We start from the raw sequence: 19,628 nt of genomic DNA, 5'->3' as shown, positions 1-19,628 counted from the left end.
CAGGATTCCCGCTCTTCCTGTTTCTCCTGACTTTGAGGAATTTTACGGTGAACAAACTCCCAGTGCTTCTCATCACAGATACCTGCCTCAGCAAAACTAGAGAGAACTTTCCAGGCATTTGAGGAGTTCCTATCTCTCGTCACCCGTTCTGTGAATCACTATGTTTTACTATCACACATACACTTCCACTGTTTTTGGTTACTCTTCCACTAAAAGCTTCGATCTCAGTCCTCCTGATTCCTACCTGACTCACTTTAATTGATATGAAAGTTTAATGTGAGTTTAATATGAATGACACTTTACTGTGTTGTGTGTGGAAGGTCCCTTTATTTATTTTTTTGGGTAATTTCGTGTCTTTTTTTAAAAATCATTTTGTGTCTTTTTTGGTAATTCTGTATTTTTTTGGTAATTTTGTGTCTTTTTTTTTTAATTTTGTGTCTTTTCTTTGTTTATCATGTGTCTTTTTAAAATAATTTTCTCTCTTTTTTTTTGGTCATTTTGTGTCTTCTTGGGTCATTTTGTGTCTTTTTTTAAATAATTTTGTGTCTTTTTGGTAATTCTGTGTATTTTTTGGTCATTTTGTGTCTTCTTTTGTAATTATGTGTCTTTTTAAAGTAATTTTGTGTTTTTTCAGTAATTTTGTGTCTTCTTTGGTCATTTTGTGTCTTTTTTAAAATAATTTTGTGTCTTTTTTTGTAATTTTGTGTCTTTTCTAAGTAATTTAGTTTTTTACTGTCATTTTGTGTCTTTTTTGGTCCTTTGATACTGCCTCCAGCGGCCCCCAGGTAATTTGAGTTTGAGACCCCTGCTCTAGACAGAGAGTAGTCTTCCCATATGGCTCCTCTCTATTTTGACTGAGCAATTTCAACAATATTCTCTAAAACATTGACTTAACCTGTGGTCCATTCACCTGTGACTGCTCACATGTCTTGGTGATAACCAGTTCAGACAGCTATCGAGGGGCATAAACCCACAAGTTCAGGGTGGTGAATGTAAAGAGGCTTACAGTAGGAGGTTTACATTACACTGAGAGAAAACAAAAGGCTGGTGGAAGGACGTGGAGGGTAGAGTGATGGTGCGACATACTTCTGAAACAAGCCAAGTAATTCTGTTTCTTTTTTAAATAATTTTGTGTCTTTTTAAAATAAATTTGTGTCTTTTTTTGGTAATTCTCTGTCTTTTTTTTGGTAATTTTGTGTCCTTTTTTGTAAATTTGTGTCTTTTTTAAGTAATTTATTGTTTTTTTTCAGTCATTTTGTCTTTTTTGGTAATTGTTTCTTTTTTGTGGTAATTTTGTGTATTTCTTTTAAATTTTGTGTATTTTTTGGTAATTTTGTGTCTTTTTAAAATAACTTTGTGTCTTTTTTGGTCATTTTGTGTCTCTTTTTGGTCATTTTGATACTGCCTTAAGGTAATTTGAGTTTGAGACCCCTAGTCTTCCCATATGGCTCCTCTCTATATTGACTCAAAAGTGTGCAATTTCAACAATATTCTCTAAAACATTGACTTAACCTGTGGTCCATTCACCTGTGACTGTTCAGATGTCTTGGTGATAACCAGTTCAGACAGCTATCGAGGGGCATAAACCCACAAGTTCAGGGTGGTGAATGTAAAGAGGCTTACAGTAGGAGGTTTACATTACACTGAGAGAAAACAAAAGGCTGGTGGAAGGACGTCGAGGTAGAGTGATGGTGCGACATACTTCTGAAACAAGCCAAGTAATTCTGTTTCTTTTTTTTGGTAATTTTGTCTTTTTAAATAAGTTTGTGTCTTTTTTGGTCATTTGTGTCTTTTTTAATAATTTTGTGTCTTTTTTGGTAATTCTGTGTCTTTTTTTGGTCATTTGTATCTTTTTTTAATAATTTTGTGTCTTTTTTGGTGATTCTGTTTCCATTTTAGTATTTCTGTGTATTTTTTTAGTAATTTTGTGTCTTTTTTTGGTAATTCTGTCTTTTTTAAGTAATTTATTGTTTTTTTTCAGTCATTTTGTGTCTTTTTTGGTAATTCTGTTTCTTTTTTGGTAATTTTGTGTCTTTTTAAAATAATTTTGTGTCTTTTTTTAGGTAATTTATTGGTTTTTTTCAGTCATGTTGTGTCTTTTTGGTAATTGTCTATTTTTTTGGTCATTTTGTGTCTTTTTTGTAATTTTGTGTCTTTTTAAAATAATTTTGTGTCTTTTGGGGTAATTCAGTTTCTTTTTTTGGTAATTGTGTGTCTTTTTTAGGTCATTTTGTGTCTTTTTTAAGTAATTTCTTTTTTTCTGTCATTTTTTTTAGTAATTTTGATACTGCCTTTAGGTCATTTGAGTTTGAGACCCCTGATCTAGACAGAGTAGTCTTCCCATATGTGCAATTTCAACAATATTCTCTAAAACATTGACTTAACCTGTGGTCCATTCACCTGTGACTGCTCAGATGTCTTGGTGATAACCAGTTCAGACAGCTATCGAGGGGCATAAACCCACAAGTTCAGGGTGGTGAATGTAAAGAGGCTTACAGTAGGAGGTTTACATTACACTGAGAGAAAACAAAAGGCTGGTGGAAGGACGTCGAGGTAGAGTGATGGTGCGACATACTTCTGAAACAAGGCTCCGTCCCCGAGCCTCTCTCACTGAGCCTGTGGGCACATGTAGCATTAATTGCTGCCTCCACAGAGCCTGCAGACTGCACACACTATCTATTGCTCGCATCAAAGAAACCACACGCTGAACTTTATGAAATTTTTATTCAATGTGTTCACTTCTCTTCCCTTTTTCCTCTCTTTCTTCCTTTTTCTATTCCCCACCTTGGCCCCCCTCTCCCTTTTTAGCTCCGCCACCAAACAGACAAGAAAGACTTCTCCCTTCGCCGTGTTTTTCGGCTCCACTTCCTTCCTGCCCAGAAGCACTCGAGTATCTCGTTAGTTCTCTCACAGCTAACATCTCTCCTCTATCTGCCAGGAGCAAAAAAAAAACCTGATCGGGGGGAGGAGGGGGGATAAAGAGAAGAAAGGGGGGGACTAGATCAAGAAGTTTGGTGTGTGAGATTCTCAGTGGAGCTAGGTGAGAAATTGTAATATCATTTAGCTACAGTAATTACACGTAGAAGAAGAAGAAGCACACAAAGGAAAGAAAGGAGATGAGAGGGTTTTCTCTCCCTGTGGACAATGTACACCGAAGGGCCTAAGTTTCATCATAAATTTAGCATAGATACAGGAACATGCAAAAACATATTGCAATATCATTGTTAGTGTGATATAGCACTGCCCTGATCTCTAATGCATGAACAAAGGTTGGCTTATTTCATGTAGTCCACAATTAATTCTGTTCACTATTGCCCCGTGCCTAATTATGACAACTGAGCAAATCCACAGTTTCGATTGATGCATCTGGCACATTACCTCCCTTTTAACTGCTCTGTCACACACATGGTCTCACAGGAATCCGTGAAATAGCCACAGATTCGCTTAACTCAAAATCCGTGGAATAGCCACGGAATCACTCAAATTTCCGTGAAACTGACATGGATTTTCGCTACAATGCAAGTTAATGACATATAAAAATACATAAAACACATAAAAATGACAAAAAACACAGATAAAAACACAAAGAAAGTATTTAAAAACAAACAAAAACAAAAGTAAACACAAATGATTGCATTACAAATGCTAAATGCACAAAGCTAAATTAGAAAAATCTGCAAAAAAAGTAAAATCATGTTAACACTTGTGGTTTTTTTTTCACCTCACAGGAATCCGTGAAATAGCCACGGATTCGCTTAACTCAAAATCCGTGGAATAGCCACGGAATCACTCAAATTTCCATGAAACTGACGCGGATTTCGCTACAATGCAAGTTAATGACAGTCATATCCCGTGGCTATTCCAACATACAAAGTGATTATGTACATTAACTGAGTGAATATTTAGAAAATAAAACATATATTTCTCACTAGAAATGTGATCAAAATCCATTTTTATGCAGAAACTAAGTCAAAATATTGTTTTTTTTCACTAAAAATGAGAGAACTGTCCGCCATGTTTTTTGTTCTGACTTGGAACAAACCAATAGGAAAATATTGCCACGGGATATGACATAGGTCATTAACTTGCATTGTAGCGAAATCCGCGTCAGTTTCACAGAAATTTGAGTGATTCCGTGGCTATTCCACGGATTTTGAGTTAAGCGAATCCGTGGCTATTTCACGGATTCCTGTGAGACCAGGTTCCATTGTTGGTGGCTTATTTCATGTAGTCCACAATTAATTCTGTTCACTATTGCCCCGTGCCCAATTATGACAACTGAGCAAATCCACAGTTTCGATTGATGCATCCGGCACATTACCTCCCTTTTAACTGCTCTCTGTCACACACACACACACACACACACACATATACACACATGCACTGCGGTCATCCATCAAAGCAGCAGAGTGTTGTTTCTTCCCCCACACGTCTCATACACACAGGTATAAATCACTGCGCCTGATTTCTGGGGCCAGGGTTTAAATAATTAAAGAGCTTTAATTTATCAGGATTTAGCACCCTCTAACAGTAGGGCTGACAAAAGAGAATGAAAGATATATTGAGAAAGGAAAAAAAAGGTCATTATACATGAGAAACACATACAAAATTATTACACATTTTACTGGAGAGAAAAACGAACATCTAGGGCTAAGTGGCACCAAAGACTATGAGAAAAGGCATTAAGGTTCTGCTCTAGAGCTACTTGATCTGGGTGGTTGAAGTTTTATTTACGTGGTGGTAGAAGACAAATGCAATGTTACCGTGTGTGATTTGCACTCCTGTATATGGTTGATTTGTGACAATTACAAGTTATTGGAAAACAATGCTAATTGTAAAAAAAAAAAAAAAAAAAAGACACAATCTACATTTTAAGAATTAAAATGACAAACATCCAGAGCAAAAAATCCAAGCAAAGTCAAACTGAATTTTCTTGTTACTTCACATGCGGTCTGTTTTGGAGGCATACAAATAATTTTTCTTTTCTTTTCTTTTTTCAGAATGTGTTGGCAGTGATGTCAAGAACATTAAAAGCCAGCAAAAAACAAACTGGAGTTTCTCGATGAAGCATTTTAGACACCGGGCATGAAAAAACACACTACAGTAAAGTTACATTTAAAAATCTTAAAAGTCACGTCATGAACTGCCTAAAGCGAAGTTATGGTCACTCAGTTAAAACTAGAACAAATAACTCCACTAAAACCACTAAAGATCAGTGACATTTTTGTATGCTGCATATAAAAACTAAGCTGGAGAACAACACATTGAGTAAAGCACATGTATAGACTGAAATCTGTGTTGAATTATGTTTTGCAAACAGAGCCACGAGGCCGGTAAAAGGCCCAGTGGCTGTCATGGATCGACAGAGAAACGGTGGAGCTCTACTGCCCCCTTGTGGTCATAAACATGCAAATAAATTCTCACCCAAATGAAAAATCACAGAACTGACCGATTATGACACACTGACGGTCTCTTACTTGCATCTTTTGGTTCACTGGATGAACTATTAGCCCTATAAAGTTTTGGAAGTCAGAAACAAGATCTACCAGCAGGCACAAAGACATAAGGGAGAAACATTACAATAAAGCAAACAGCCAACCTCTGGCTTTGTTTGACCCTCTTATTATTTATTCTTTCCAGTAGATCTCTAAAAAACAGAATGAACATAAACTCTCTCACACAAAGACACACTTTTTTCACCCAGAAACAGCATTTTAAAAAAATCAGAGCTTCCATCTTTCTAATGAAGTCGAAAAATAAAAACACCCCTTCCCACTTTCTCCACTTTGCAGAGTAAAACATGCAGAGTCACTCTTGAGTAGATTATTATTATATATTATTGTTAACATCACTTGACCTCCTCACTGAGTGAAGTCCGTCAATTGCTGGCAACAGTTAGCCACCTAGTGGTCGAACCCTCTTATAACATCAAGTATTGACGACAGGGACATTTTATTACAACTTTGGAAGTTTTTGGCTATATGTCATCAGTGAACAAACAGCTTGAACAAACATAGTTTAGTGGATATTCAACAAACTATCAAGTCTACAGACTCAACTGGGGGAAGATAAAGAGTTTATCACACCAGAAACACAGTATCACTCCTAAATCAGACAGTACAATATGCTTTTTTAACCATATTGCGCGATTTATTTTCTGAACAATAAACCTATAAATTCTTAATAACAATACCAATTTCCCTGTGAGACTGATTACCCATCGTAATACAGTACCACCATCCTCATGATAGATGAATGATGTTACAGTGTGTTGTTCCATCTTCTAAAGACTTCACATCACCGTCTTCCCTTCGTGTCACTCCATTCATCTCTTGGTGGATTGTTCTTCACTCTTCAGTTGTCCAAAAGGGAGCGCTGTAGAGCCTCCTGGATCATTGTGTGCTCGTCTGTGGAGTAATCCTGCAAAGGCAAAGGCATGGTGTAAGGACAGAACAAAAACTGAATCAATAAGTTATCTGGTGATAAAAAACTCTACACCAGGGGTCTCAAACTCGCGGCCCTCGTGATGATGTTTTGTGGCCCCCACCTTGATATGAAAGTTTAATGTGAGTTATTTTATATGAATGGCACTTTACCGTGTTGTGTGTGAAAGGTCCCTTTCATTTTATTTTTTTTTGGTAATTCTGTTCATTTTTTTGGTAGTTTTGGGTCTTTTTTCAGTGATTTTGTGTCTTTTTAAAATAATTGTGTCTTTTTGGGGTCATTGTGTCTTTTTAAAAAAAAAATTTTGTGTCTTTTCTGGTAAATATGTGTATTTTTCAGTCATTTTGTGTCTTTTTTGGTCATTTTGTGTGTGTTTTTTTAATAATTTTGTGTCTTTTTTGGTAATTCTGTTTTTGTTTTTTTTAGTAATTAAAAAAAATAAGTTTGTGTCCTTTCTTTTATAATTTTGTGTCTTTTTTTGGTAATTTTGTGTCTTTTAAAAATAATTTTGTGTCTTTTTTAATAATTTTGTGTCTTTTTTAATAATTTTGTGTCTTTTTCGGTAATTTATTGTTTTTTCTGTCATTTTGTGTCTTTTTTGTAACTTTGTGTCTTTTTTTTCCTGTCATTTTGTGTCTTTTTTAAGTAATTCATTTTTTATTCATGTCTTTTTTTGGTCATTCTGATACTGCCTCCAGCGGCCCCCAGGTAATTTGAGTTTGAGACCCCTGATCTAGACAGTGTTTAGGTCCTCAACTTACAACAAAGGTATCATAAGAGAATGTGTGTCTGATCTTCAGGTGCTGGAAAAAGTCCGCACTCCTGTAGTTAGGGTCCCCCCAAGGCATCGAGGCACAGATGGGACACACCTAGACAAATAAAAAAAGGAAAAGTATTAATAATGCATCTATGAACAAAGAACAAATGACTGATGGAGTTACAGTGTAGTGTAGATTACGTACCACTTGTCTTGCATCACGAGAATGCTGGGAAGTGCAATGTTCGACCAGGCCGTCCTGATCCAGGTTCTGGCAGTTGCAGTATGGGCAGGTGAAAGTGAAGCGATTTGGTACTGGACTGTGGGAAAGAAACAGAAACAATAAAATGTGTCACACTACAGATTAGATATTTGAACATAAAGAAGAGATCTGATTCTCTTTGTCATCAATAGAATATTGATACCACAATATGAGAGCACATCATCTGAGATTTGAGCTAAAATAACATTTGGTAAATGGACCTGCACTTATATAGCGCTTTTCTAATCGCTTTGCGACCACTCAAAGCGCTTTACACTACAGACTGCGCTCATTCACCCTTTCACACACACATTCATACTGGTGGCAGAGGCTACCCTAAACGGTGCCACCTGCCACCATTGGGAATTCATTCTCACACCGATGAACACAGCATCAGGAGCAATTTGGGGTTCAGTATCTTGCTCAAGGATACTTCGACATGTAGGCTGCCATGGTCGGGGATCGAACCACCAACCCTTCGGTTGGGGGCCAACCAACTCTCCCAACTGAGCCACAGCCGCCCCATTTATGTTTTTATAGTTTTAAAGTGCCTTAAATGTTTAAATATATAGCATATAGCAATATAGCAACACTCTTCCTAATGCACAAGGTTTTTTTTTTATTATTCTATTCATGTTCTATTTCCTATTTCAAAGTTTAAGAGATGTGTTTCAGTTCCATATCCTTATTGTCACCTGTTTCCTTTTAGGGAAGTGTGTTATTAGAATAATACAGAAGTGCTTGAAATGTTCCTTATTTTTTATAATGGCAATAGTTTAACAAAGTTTCCAGAGGACAAAATGCTACTGCAGTCTTTAATACTGGCACTACTAAAGAAATGTAGCCTGATGCAGTTTTTTTCCTGCTGCACCGAACTGTACACGAGTACACCCCTGGTGTGTACTCTAATAGAAAATGTTTGATTTTTTCATCAATGAAGTGAAAACAAAATGGAAATTCAGTGTGACAATCAGGCTAAGAAAACACAAGAACTGAACAGAAAAAAAGCCAAATAATCAAAAACGACCATCTTTTGCACGGCAGAGCTACTTTCTCCTTGGTTGAACCTGTAGATAGATTATTCGGTTTACAAAAGGATGTTGGATATGCTAAGGTCAAAGACAAGTTTTTAAATAATTTTGTGTCTTTTTTGGTAATGGTTTCTTTTTTTCAGTAATTCTGTATCTTTTTTGGGTCATTTCGTGTCTTTTTTAAAATAATTTTGTGTCTTTTTGGTGATTCTGTTTCTTTTTTTGGTAATTTTGTATATTTTTAAAATAATTTTGTGTCTTTTTAAATAATTTTGTGGGTTTTTTTGTAATTCTGTATCTTTTTTGGGGTAATTTTGTGTCTTTTTTTTATAATTTTGTGTATTTTTTGGTAATTTTGTGTCTTTTTTAATAATTCTGTTCCTTTTTTGGGTCATTTTGTGTCTTTTTTTGAATAATTCTGTGAATTTTTTGGTAATTTTGTCTTTTTTAAGTAATTTATTGTTTTTTCAGTCATTTTGTGTCTTTTTTTAATAATTTTGTGTATTTTTTGGTAATTTCTTGTCTTTTTTAATAATTCTGTTCCTTTTTTGGGTCATTTTGTGTCTTTTTTTAATAATTCTGTGAATTTTTTGGTCATTTTGTATTTTTTAAGTAATTTATTGTTTTTTCAGTCATTTTGTATCTTTTTAGTAATTGTGTGTCTTTTTTTGGTCATTTTGTGTCTTTTTTAATAATTTAGCCAAATAATCAAAAACTACCATCTTTTGCACGGCAGAACTACTTTCTACTTGGTTGAACCTGTAGATAGACTACCCTGTTTATTAAAGGATGTTGGATATGCTAAGATCAAAGACATAAGTTTAAGGCCCGTTTTTCCTTAACCACATCAGCCTAGGGGTGGGCGATATGGCCCTAAAAGAATATCACAATATTTCAGGGTATTTTTGCGACAACGATATTCTTGACGATATTACAAAATACTGAAAAATGTATGTAGAAAATATTAGTGGTGTCAACAATAATCGATTCGGCGATGCATCGCAATGCGGGGCATGCACGATTAAGCATCGATGCGGCAAAGTGCCATAATCGATTATGTTTATTTCCTGTCCTCCAGTGGAAAGTTGTGGGGGACAGGATGGGAATTTCACGACAGCCAAGACGGCCATGGCCGTCGTTGCCCCACACTCTGGCCTTGATGCCCTGTGAAAAAATTTTCAATTTACGGCCAAGGTGGCCTTGGCGCCCCTGTCAAAGTTCCAGTAAACACAACGCTAACCTGACCCACTCCCTGTCCTTCAGACGGGTGCGCATCGACACATGGCTAATTTGAATATTCAATGAGCCATGTGTTGATGAGCAGCACAGGTAAGCTAGCGTGACAAGCTGTTTTGATATGTTGTGACTGAAGTATGTGGTAGTATTTGACAGAACTTAACATTTACGTTTTTATAGAAAGTACTATTGATAGGTAATTACCATTGTATTTGCCTATTTAAAGTCGACTAGTTAACGTTACATTTTTGCGTCATGAAAACTAGCAATAGCTAGCTAGGTGGGATAGTGCTAACGTCTTTCCTACCTCAGGGACAAGGGGTCGACATTTAGCTGATGTTAATTTCACCTCAGCAGGTTCCTTTTTTATGGCAGGGAGGAGGCATTTCTCTTTCCTTACTCTAAGATGAACTCAGGCAGGAGATTCATTTTGCCATCTTTTCAAAATATAGCCAATAAAATCTATTGTTATTAGGCCTATCTGACTGCTTGTATTGCCTCATGACTGACGAAAAATGTCCCTTGTTGTGTGCAGTATAATTGTGATGCATCGCAATGCATCGTAGAATCGAACTGAATCGAATCGTTACCTGGTGAATCGTAATCGAATCGAATTGTGAGGGCAGTGCCAATGCACACCCCTAGAAAATATGATTTCTTAGTCTGTACAAATATATAAAAACAGACAACAAAGTATAAATCAATCATAAATCTAAAATGTAGTGTAAATTGCAAATCTCAACAGTTGCCAAATACAAAAAAGTTACTCTTGACTCTTGAGTATTAGCAAATAATAAAAAAAATAACCATCTAAGAGGTACGGGGTAATTTTGTCCATTTAAGTACAATGCATAAAGCTCATCAACGTTGAGAGCTAAACGTGAGCAAACACCTGATGATTAGGGGTGTGCCATATTGTATCGTTCACGATAATATTGGTTAAAAAAAATGCATATCATGATATTGGCAACGTTCCTACTTCTTGATGTAGTGGCGTAAGGTTGAGTGTCTGTCACCAGTCAGTCAAACCCCCCACCAACAATTAAAGTTGTTTTAATCACAAAAAGCTACTTACTCCCTGTCGCTTAACACATGCAGCTTTCAAAATAAGAGCACAGTGTGTTAAGAGAATCCACCACATAATTTACAAGAAGACTGTCAAAATAAGATGCCTTAAATAAAACATACAAGACCCTTTATTCTCCTTTACAAAATGTCATTAAAATATGCCCCCGAAACCCCTAAATGGTTATTTTTTATTATTTGCTCATACTCAAGAGTCAAAGGTATTTTTTTGTATTTGGCAACTGTTGAGATTTGCACTTAAAACTACATTTTAGATTTTTATTTATTTATACAGACTAAAAAAAAATCATATATTCTATATCTTTTTAAGTATTTTGTAATATCGTCAAGAATATCGTTATCGCAAAAATAGCCTGCAATATCGTGATATTCTTTTAGGGCCATATCGCCCACCCCTACTCATGATAACATTTTTTCACAGTCAATATGTTTCCTCTAGGACATGGAGCAGCCAGACAGTGTTGAAACATAGCTGCTAGGGTAGGGTGACCAAGCGTCCTCTTTTGCCCGGACATGTCCACTTTTTACGTCCTGTCCGGGGCGTCCGGCCGGGTTTTATAAATTCACGAAAATGTCCTGTGTTCACTGTTTTTCCATAGGACAAGTACACGTGCACGTAAATTGACCGGCGCTTTGCACACAATTTTGCGAGACGTAATTACCAAGAGGCTGCCTTGTGGGCGGGTCAGCGCCGCGCACACACACACAGAGAGACAGAGAGCAGAGCAGATAGAGGGCAGATCGAACAGCGGAGCAACATTGCACGGGAAATGCCGAAGCGTAAGTGCAGCTTCACAGATGAACTGCAAAAAAAATTCCGACGTACCGTCCCAGTCGGGACAGGTGGGAGGCGGAGTGCACCGTGTGTAATGCTGGCACATATGTCTCAATGTCTAATAAAGGTGCTGGAGATCTCAAAGCTCAAAGCTCAAAGACAACTAAAGATGAAAAGTATAGATTATATGTATAGATATTATTTTTCTTACTGCAGTTATTAAGAGATATATTGTTGAAGCTAGATTTTCTAACAGAAGAGTTCATATTTAGAACATTATTTCATATTATTTATTCATTTATTTGAAAAGAGTCTACGAGAGCTATTATTTTGTTACAAGTTTTTACAGATTTCATTTTATTTTATTACAGAAGTTAATTTTGCACCATTGAAGCATAATAAAGCATGTTCATCAACCTCAGAGAAGCCTGTCTGAATTTGTGTCTCGAGGCCGTGCCGATTGTCCTCTTTTTTGGAAATCAAAATATGGTCACCCTATGCTAGGGGAGTCTGGGGGGCATTTCCCCCTGGATCATTTTTTTTCATAAAAGCCCAAATTTGGTGCCCCTCACACATTCTAATGCCACTATTCCATCATATACACTGATCTTATCATTGCCTATTTTAATTTATTATTGTAAAGGAGAATAAGATGCCCTCTATGTTTTATTTAAGGCATCTTATTTTGACAGTCTTCTTGTAAATTCTGTGGTGGAGTCTTTGCCAATATCAGGATAGGCAATTTTTTTACTCATAAAAAAAATATACGGATATAATCGTGAACCATACGAAATGGCACAGCCCTACATCAGCAACAACCTCTACAGTGATAGTGGTGAGAACAACATAACACCGTCCTATACATATTCTAGATAAAACAGTATGCATGTTGTAGAATACCAGAATTTTCATTCAAGATATTTGGTAGGGTTGGGCCAAAAATGTTTTTACTGTTTATAAAGAACACATTATTATATTAGATTAGGGATGGGCAACTTAAGTGCTGGAGGGGGCCACAATTTTTCATGGACACTACCACAGGGCCACATATAGGACCGTGCACTTAACCAGATATGATCAAACTGCAATTTTAAACATGTTTACAGTGCAGTAAACAGCCAGGGCTCCCTTGAATAAGAGGTTCTTAATCTCAATGGGATATTTCCTGGTTAAATAAAAGTTAAATAAAAGTAATTTAACATATTCCATGCTCAAATGCATGTTTAACAGTACAAATAGGAATACAAAAGGTTTAAAGCAAATAAAAAATAACCACTTACTGTGATTTCTTTTTTTTTTTTTTTTCAGTGCAAGAACAGCAGACCAACATTACTTGCAAGAAGTTATTTTGTGCATTTTTACACTGCACTTTTAAGATTTCATGCTCAAATGCATGTAGTTGTACTGAGGGCCACTTCAAGTGAGGGTGCGGGCCGTATGCAGCCCCCAGGCCTCCAGTTGCCCATCCTGTATTAGATGGACATTAATAGAACATTTTTATCAGAGAATGTCTTTCTCTCTGTTGACTGCAGAGCATGTGCAATAGTGCGAGGGGAGATAATTGATTGCAGATATCGTTGTTCTCCCAGATTAATAAAAAACAAAAACAATAAATACTGATAAGTTTAACTGAATATAGTTTGATTGATGTAAAAATACCTCAGCAGCCAGCCCAGGTATTTATTTTGCGATGTGCTTTTACATCTGCCAGAATGCATCATATTGACAAATGCCTGTTCAGCCCATTGGCAAAACATCTAACTGGTTTAAAATGACACGGGACCGGAGCAGAAATCTAATATTTGGTCATACAAAACATTGCTTCTTCTTTGATATATGTGGTGCAGTTATGCAACAAAACCCACAGCAGTGATGGCACAAACCCCCTCTTGCCCTCTACTTCACCTGATGATGGCAGGCTGGCTCTGGGCCGTGGTCCTCACCCCCTCCTCAATGTACTCCTGGTATTTTGAGCAGGCAGCTGTGTGGCTTCTCATCTGAGAAAGGCCAACCTGAATATTCAGACAATAACAAAATGATAACTGTTAGTGCACAAGTTAAATGACACAATTGTTTCCATATATATTTGCATTTGATTTTAACTCTGCTACTGTCTCCTTACGAAGACTGAAGTCTAGACTCAGTATCAGATTACGTTTGTGCATATGTAGTTATGATTAGTGATGTCAGATTACCTGTTTTCACGATTAATCGTGGTATTTGGTATTTAACTAGTGGTTATTTGGATATAATTCCCTTGTTTGAGCAGTAATGGTGGGCTGCCGGGTTTTGTTTCTGGTTTTCTCCTGTTTAAGTAGGAAGGGAGGTAAGACTTTGTAACCTTTATTTTCTCAGGTAAATTCCTTATTTTTAAGACAGGATCGCTTTGTTTGTTATTTTGGTTTTAGTCCACCCCTAAGTCAAAGAATATGTATGTATTTACCTAAGTTCTTATGGTAAATAAATATTAACTCTTCTTCAAACTAATCTTTGTTGGTGACTACTTGGGAGATGGGGAAGATGGGGCCTTTTCATGCTGTGCTCTAGGCCGCCTAGACTGGGGCACAACATAACTCCAACAGAAATATCACAACACAACAACCACGCGTCACCACTTGTGTTGCTTTGTTTTGGGTCCGTGCAGCTGCAGACGGAGGTTAGTTAATCGTAAGTGTCCCAAATACCTGCAATTCCCGGAAAAGATTATGCTGGAACCATGTTGGTTCATCAGCGCAACTCGCCCGGAACGAAAATAAAGTTACACAACAACCACGTGTCACCACTTATGTTGCTTTGTTTTGGGTCCGTACAGCTGCAGACGGAGGTGACAGGAGGTAAAGCATGGAAGGGGAAGAGCTATTCCCTCAGAAAAAAACGTGTAAAATCATCCGTGTGGGAATGTTTTGGCTAGAGACTTGTATCGGCGTCGGCCGATACGTGCGTGCGTTCGCTGATCAGTTAGCCCATTTCACTGAGCCAACAGCAGGCAAGGCTCGGTGCAACACCTCCATTCTCTGGTGAGCTGCTGCTGATACCGGAAAAAGAAAAACACATCAAATATGTGGATCATCTGAGGCGCGACCACCTCCAGGCCTAGAACAACATACACATTGTTTGCTATCCAACTGGTAATGTGTTGTTCTTTTTGTTAATAAATGTTTCTTTTTTTGTTTACATTGAGACTTGTGTAACATTTGTTATCACTGTGTCATTTTTATCATGTAAATGGAGGGAGAAAAGGCAATATCAGCTTCAAGAATCGGCCCGAAAAAATCGTCAGCACATATAGGGGATCGGTTAAGACTGATGTCAAAATAATCGGTATCGGCAATAAAAAACCCGAATCGGTCGACCACTAGTTTTGGCTACCCAATAAATGTTAAAACAGGCAATACATCAAACATGTTTCAACACCTGCGGGATAACCACCTGACAACATAAAGGTAAATAGTAAGTGGGTCAAGTCATGTCAATGTTTACATAACATAACAATGAATTGGTAGAAAATATTTACCGTGTCATTTGGCATTAATTGTGTGCGACACTGATTGGGCGATTAAGCCACAAAACGTAACGTTACATAAAGCCCAACATGTCTCATAATAGTGAGTGAGTCATCAAACAGTTTCAGTGTCACTGTGCAATGTATGTATAAGAAAAAGTAATGTAATCTTCTAAAGGTCCTCAATCAGTGAACATTCATCATTACCTCCTTTTGTTTCTGTGTTGAGCAAAAAGCAGTAAAAGCTCTATGGGATGTCTCTTTCATTTATAACTCATTTATTTGTGGCAATGTAATTTAGATACATATTTTTATCTGGCCACATAAGATTAGACAAACAAATTATTAAAATTATTCTAATAGCTTAAACATTTAGTATATGTGATATTCCCCCTGGGATTATTATAATTTTTTGTGTACTTTTTGGTTACTTTACATTGTTGCTATATTATTTTGTTATGACAGCATCCAAAGAGGGAAATAAAAAAAAAAAAAGACCTATAAGGAGTGTTCATGTGATTTATCTTATTCATAGTAGTGTGAAATTAATGAATGCAAAAATAATCATGATAATCGTAATAAGTAATAAGTTTATATACTACATTACTATGTGTTATACATACATATATATAAACATTATTGTTGTAATATAACTGAATATAGTTAATTAACATAGGGTGAAGGGTGGGATTTAATAAACTTTGGCTTCTTCCCACAAATAAGAACACAAATAGTCTTGTTGTTGTTTCATTTTGTGTCGTTGTCTTGTATTTATTGTTGTTCGTTTGTTTTTAATTATTCATCTTTCATTTTGTGTTCAAATAAATTCTCACTCAAATCAATAAAATTATCAATACAATAATCTTACCAAGAAAGTCTGTAATCGTGACATCCCTGGTTATGATGTGATACAGCATTGAATTATCAAACCACTTGCTTTGAAATCCAATTCACAACAAACCAACAAAAGGCCAGTTTGATTCCTTATCTTTTGCACTGTCATTGTGATCAAACAAACCTGTGTTCCACAACCCTTGCAAGCAGCCACAGATGATTGAATGACAGCCTCGAGCTCAGCAGCTTTAGTCCAGTGGCCCAGCCCGGCCCGACATACAGCACAAACAGGTTTCTGTGGACGCAAACACTCCTGCAAACAACTCTGGCAGAACCTGATAAGAGAAGGGTGAGGAAATGTTATGAGCAACAAGGAAAGGGAAGCCCGTGAAACTGTGAGCAGGTTTTATTTGGCTTCTTGCAAAAGCTATGTCAAGTATTCTTACTATTTATAGGCTGCCTTTAAAATACACTGGGATAAAACAGCTACTGTCATTGCTGGAAGATCCCTGTAAAGCTTCCTTTTCTTTCTTTTTTTGAAACTTCATTAACCCTTTGATGCACAACATATTGACGCCCCTTCTAATCGACAACATGGGTCAAAAATGACCCGCATTTATTTCTCATGTTATTTCATGCTGGCTGTGTGTTTCTTTGCTCTATCTTTTTAAATCAATTTATGAAGAAAAATATTTTTTGTATTATTAGAACAAGTTTACACACATGGGTCAAAAATGACCCATTCATCCAAATTTGATTCAAAATTAAATGACCTAATGCTATATTAATACTATTTTGCACTGTACTTATACTGAATACTTGGACTGATAAATGATTCAATATATTTATTTCAAAGATGTATAATAGAAACACTCAGCCATACATGAAATAACATTGAAAACAAAACATTAGGCTATATGATGATCAAAAACAAGTTGATGAGGAAAACCTGGGATACTGAATGATGAAATTAGCTTATTGCAAAGATATAGAAAATAAAAACTCAGTCGGGTCACTTTAAACCCATGTTGTGCATCAAAGGGTTAAAGCAACATGGTGCAATACAAGACAATACACCAACAAAACAACATCAGGGGGTTTCCAACAATAGAGGCAAGATTTCATACAAAAACATTGTAAGGTTTACATAAATTCAAAGTTTTTATAGCTTTTGGTAGATTTCTTAATAGACTTAATATATTGTTTGGTTTCATTTTCAAAGACAAGAAAGAGAGGTTCTTGATTAACCCAACAACATTTATGGATATGCCATTTGGCTAACTGTATCATGAGATTGATGATGTAGTATTGTTTTTCTTTTGCAAAAGGAAAAGTGAAACCAAACAGTATATGTTCAAAGCAAAGGGACAAATGAGGATCAATGGAAAAAGAAACCAGGTTACAAATATCTTCCCATAATTTAGTTGAGAAAGGGCAAGACCAAAATAAATGGAAAACATCTTCAGGGTGTCCTTCACAGAAAGAGCAGTTTAAGTCTATGTCTTTCTTAAATCGTTGTTAAAAAAACTTTAGATGGGTAAATTCTGTGAATTATCTTAAAAGATACTTCTGTAACCTTATTATTGATTATATATCTAGCAGGTATATTTCAGATCTTTTTAAGGTTATTAATAAGGTTATTCCAATAGGTTGTTACATATGGAGTTGATACGACTTCTTTCTGAATTAACCCTCTGGAGTCTCGAAAAGCATCAAAGCATGGCTTCTTCATCACATCCTGACATAAAAACAAAGCAGATCAAAAAAAGACACAAAATGACCAAAAAAAAGACACAAAATGAGAAGACAGAATTAACCAAAAAAACCCACAGAAGACACAAAATGACCAAAAAGACACGAAATAACCAAAAAAACGACACAACAACAGACACAAATGACCACAAAAGACACAAAAAGACAAAAAAAGACACAAAATAACTAAAAAAAGACACAACAGACACATAATTACCAAAAAACACACAAAATGACTTACAAAGACATGAAAAGGATTAAAAAATGGACAAAATAGCCCAAGACTCCATAGAGTTAAGTCTATGTCTATCTTAAATCGTTGTAAAAAATATACTTTAGATGGGTAAATTATGTGAATTATCTTAAAAGATACCTCTTTAACCTTATTATTGATTATATATCTAGCAGGTGAATTCCAGATCTTTTTCCAGTTAAGGTTATTAATAAGGTTATTCCAATAGGTTGTTATATATGGAGTTGATACGACTTCTTTCTGAAATAAAGCCCATAAAGCTTTTAACTGGAGCTTCCTGTAAATCCGATGGAAAGTCCCCACCTCAAGAGGGCGCAGGGACTTGTAGTCCTTTAAAGTGGTTTGACGAGTCCAAGCAATAGATGTCTAAACTACAACTCCCAGGTGAGGCCGCCTCTTTGATGTAAACAAAACTGAAACTGATTTAGCAAGCTGACAATGGTTTTTTACCAAATATCAAAGTCTGCAAAATAGAATTAGAGGTTCACAAGAAACACCAACACCTGCGTCGTCGATGTTTTGCGACTGTGGTGTCACGACATGTTGAAAAACGAGCATTTCTTCTCATTATTTTTAGCCTGAACCATTGCATCGCTGGTGGTGAGAGGTGGGTTGAAGGGAGGACGATCGAGAGAAAGGATAAGATACTCACGTATGGCCGCATTGTGTTGTTACGGGACTCTCGAAGATTTCGAGGCAAACTGGACAGACGAATTCTGACACGTCGCTGCTCCCGTCAGAGACGTTTTTCTTGTGCTGAGCGGCGCTAAACCCTCCGAGCATCGCCATTTCTTTTCTTCACTGAGTCAGTCAGTCCCCCACCAGCCCCTCCCCTAACGACGTCATCAGCTTCCAGCGAGGGGGCGGAGTTATCTCTCAACGTAAATTATAACGTTTTTAACGTCTTATATAAAATGCGTGGAGACAACGAAGATACGGTGTAGAGGAGCGAGAGACAAAAATATAGGTGGACGCTGTGTTTGGCTGATAAACTACAAATTCATCAAATGTAATGCAATATTGCTGTTTTCCAAACTACTGCAAGTTAGCTGGTTTGTTGGAAAACGATTATTTAAAAAAAAAAAAAAAAAAAACTTTATTGACAATTAAGGAACATTACAATCATGAGGTCAGACTATGGGTCAGAAAAATAGGGATTTCCAGAAACAAATACATGTCATGAAACAATGAAAGAAACTAAAAAAAAAAAAAGGAAAGAAAAAAAAGGTGCATACATTGGTCACACAGAGAATACTGTAGTGTAAATTTACTACCTGAGTGAGAAAAGTGGATTAAAGACCAAGTCGAAATTCCTTTTAGTTTTCTTTATTATGAAACATCAGAATACACTGCCTCGGTACAGTGGAGGAGAACTTTGTCAATTTCAAGGCTGCTGAAAAAAGGTGTCCTGAGTCCAATGGAGCCCTCAGTTCTCTCTGGCTTTTCTGTCTGTGTATGAGATCATTTAATTCGAAATTTCGAGCCCATACACAACGCAGCGGGAACAAGCACGCTGCTAAGTCTACTTTTTAACCATAAAAGGATACAACCTATACTTGTTTATATTCAAATTCCAACGCCTTTACTGATTCAATTCAATTCAATTCAATTGGCTTTATTGGCATGACGTAACAATGTATATATTGCCAAAGCAAGCATCAGAAAAAAAGATAACAAGATAAGGAAAGCAATATTT

General features: G+C 36.4%; 1 protein-coding gene across 1 annotated transcript; it reads right to left on the bottom strand.

The window, feature by feature from the left end:
- Window positions 1–4,480: 4,480 nt before the first annotated feature.
- rnf114 (ring finger protein 114) lies at window positions 4,481–18,783 on the bottom strand. The gene is made up of 6 exons (XM_059333944.1): window positions 18,585–18,783; window positions 16,112–16,262; window positions 13,497–13,603; window positions 7,407–7,521; window positions 7,206–7,313; window positions 4,481–6,420 (listed from the first exon to the last, which is right to left on the bottom strand). The coding sequence occupies exons 1-6, from the start codon at window positions 18,719–18,721 to the stop codon at window positions 6,355–6,357; spliced, it is 684 nt and encodes a 227-aa protein (XP_059189927.1). The 5' UTR covers window positions 18,722–18,783; the 3' UTR covers window positions 4,481–6,354.
- Window positions 18,784–19,628: the final 845 nt, after the last annotated feature.

This window comes from Centropristis striata, chromosome 5 (genome assembly GCF_030273125.1).
Source record: "Centropristis striata isolate RG_2023a ecotype Rhode Island chromosome 5, C.striata_1.0, whole genome shotgun sequence".
NCBI classification, from domain to species: Eukaryota; Metazoa; Chordata; class Actinopteri; order Perciformes; family Serranidae; genus Centropristis; species Centropristis striata.
Note: the sequence above shows the minus strand (reverse complement) of the source record. Positions and strands in the feature narration are given on the sequence as shown.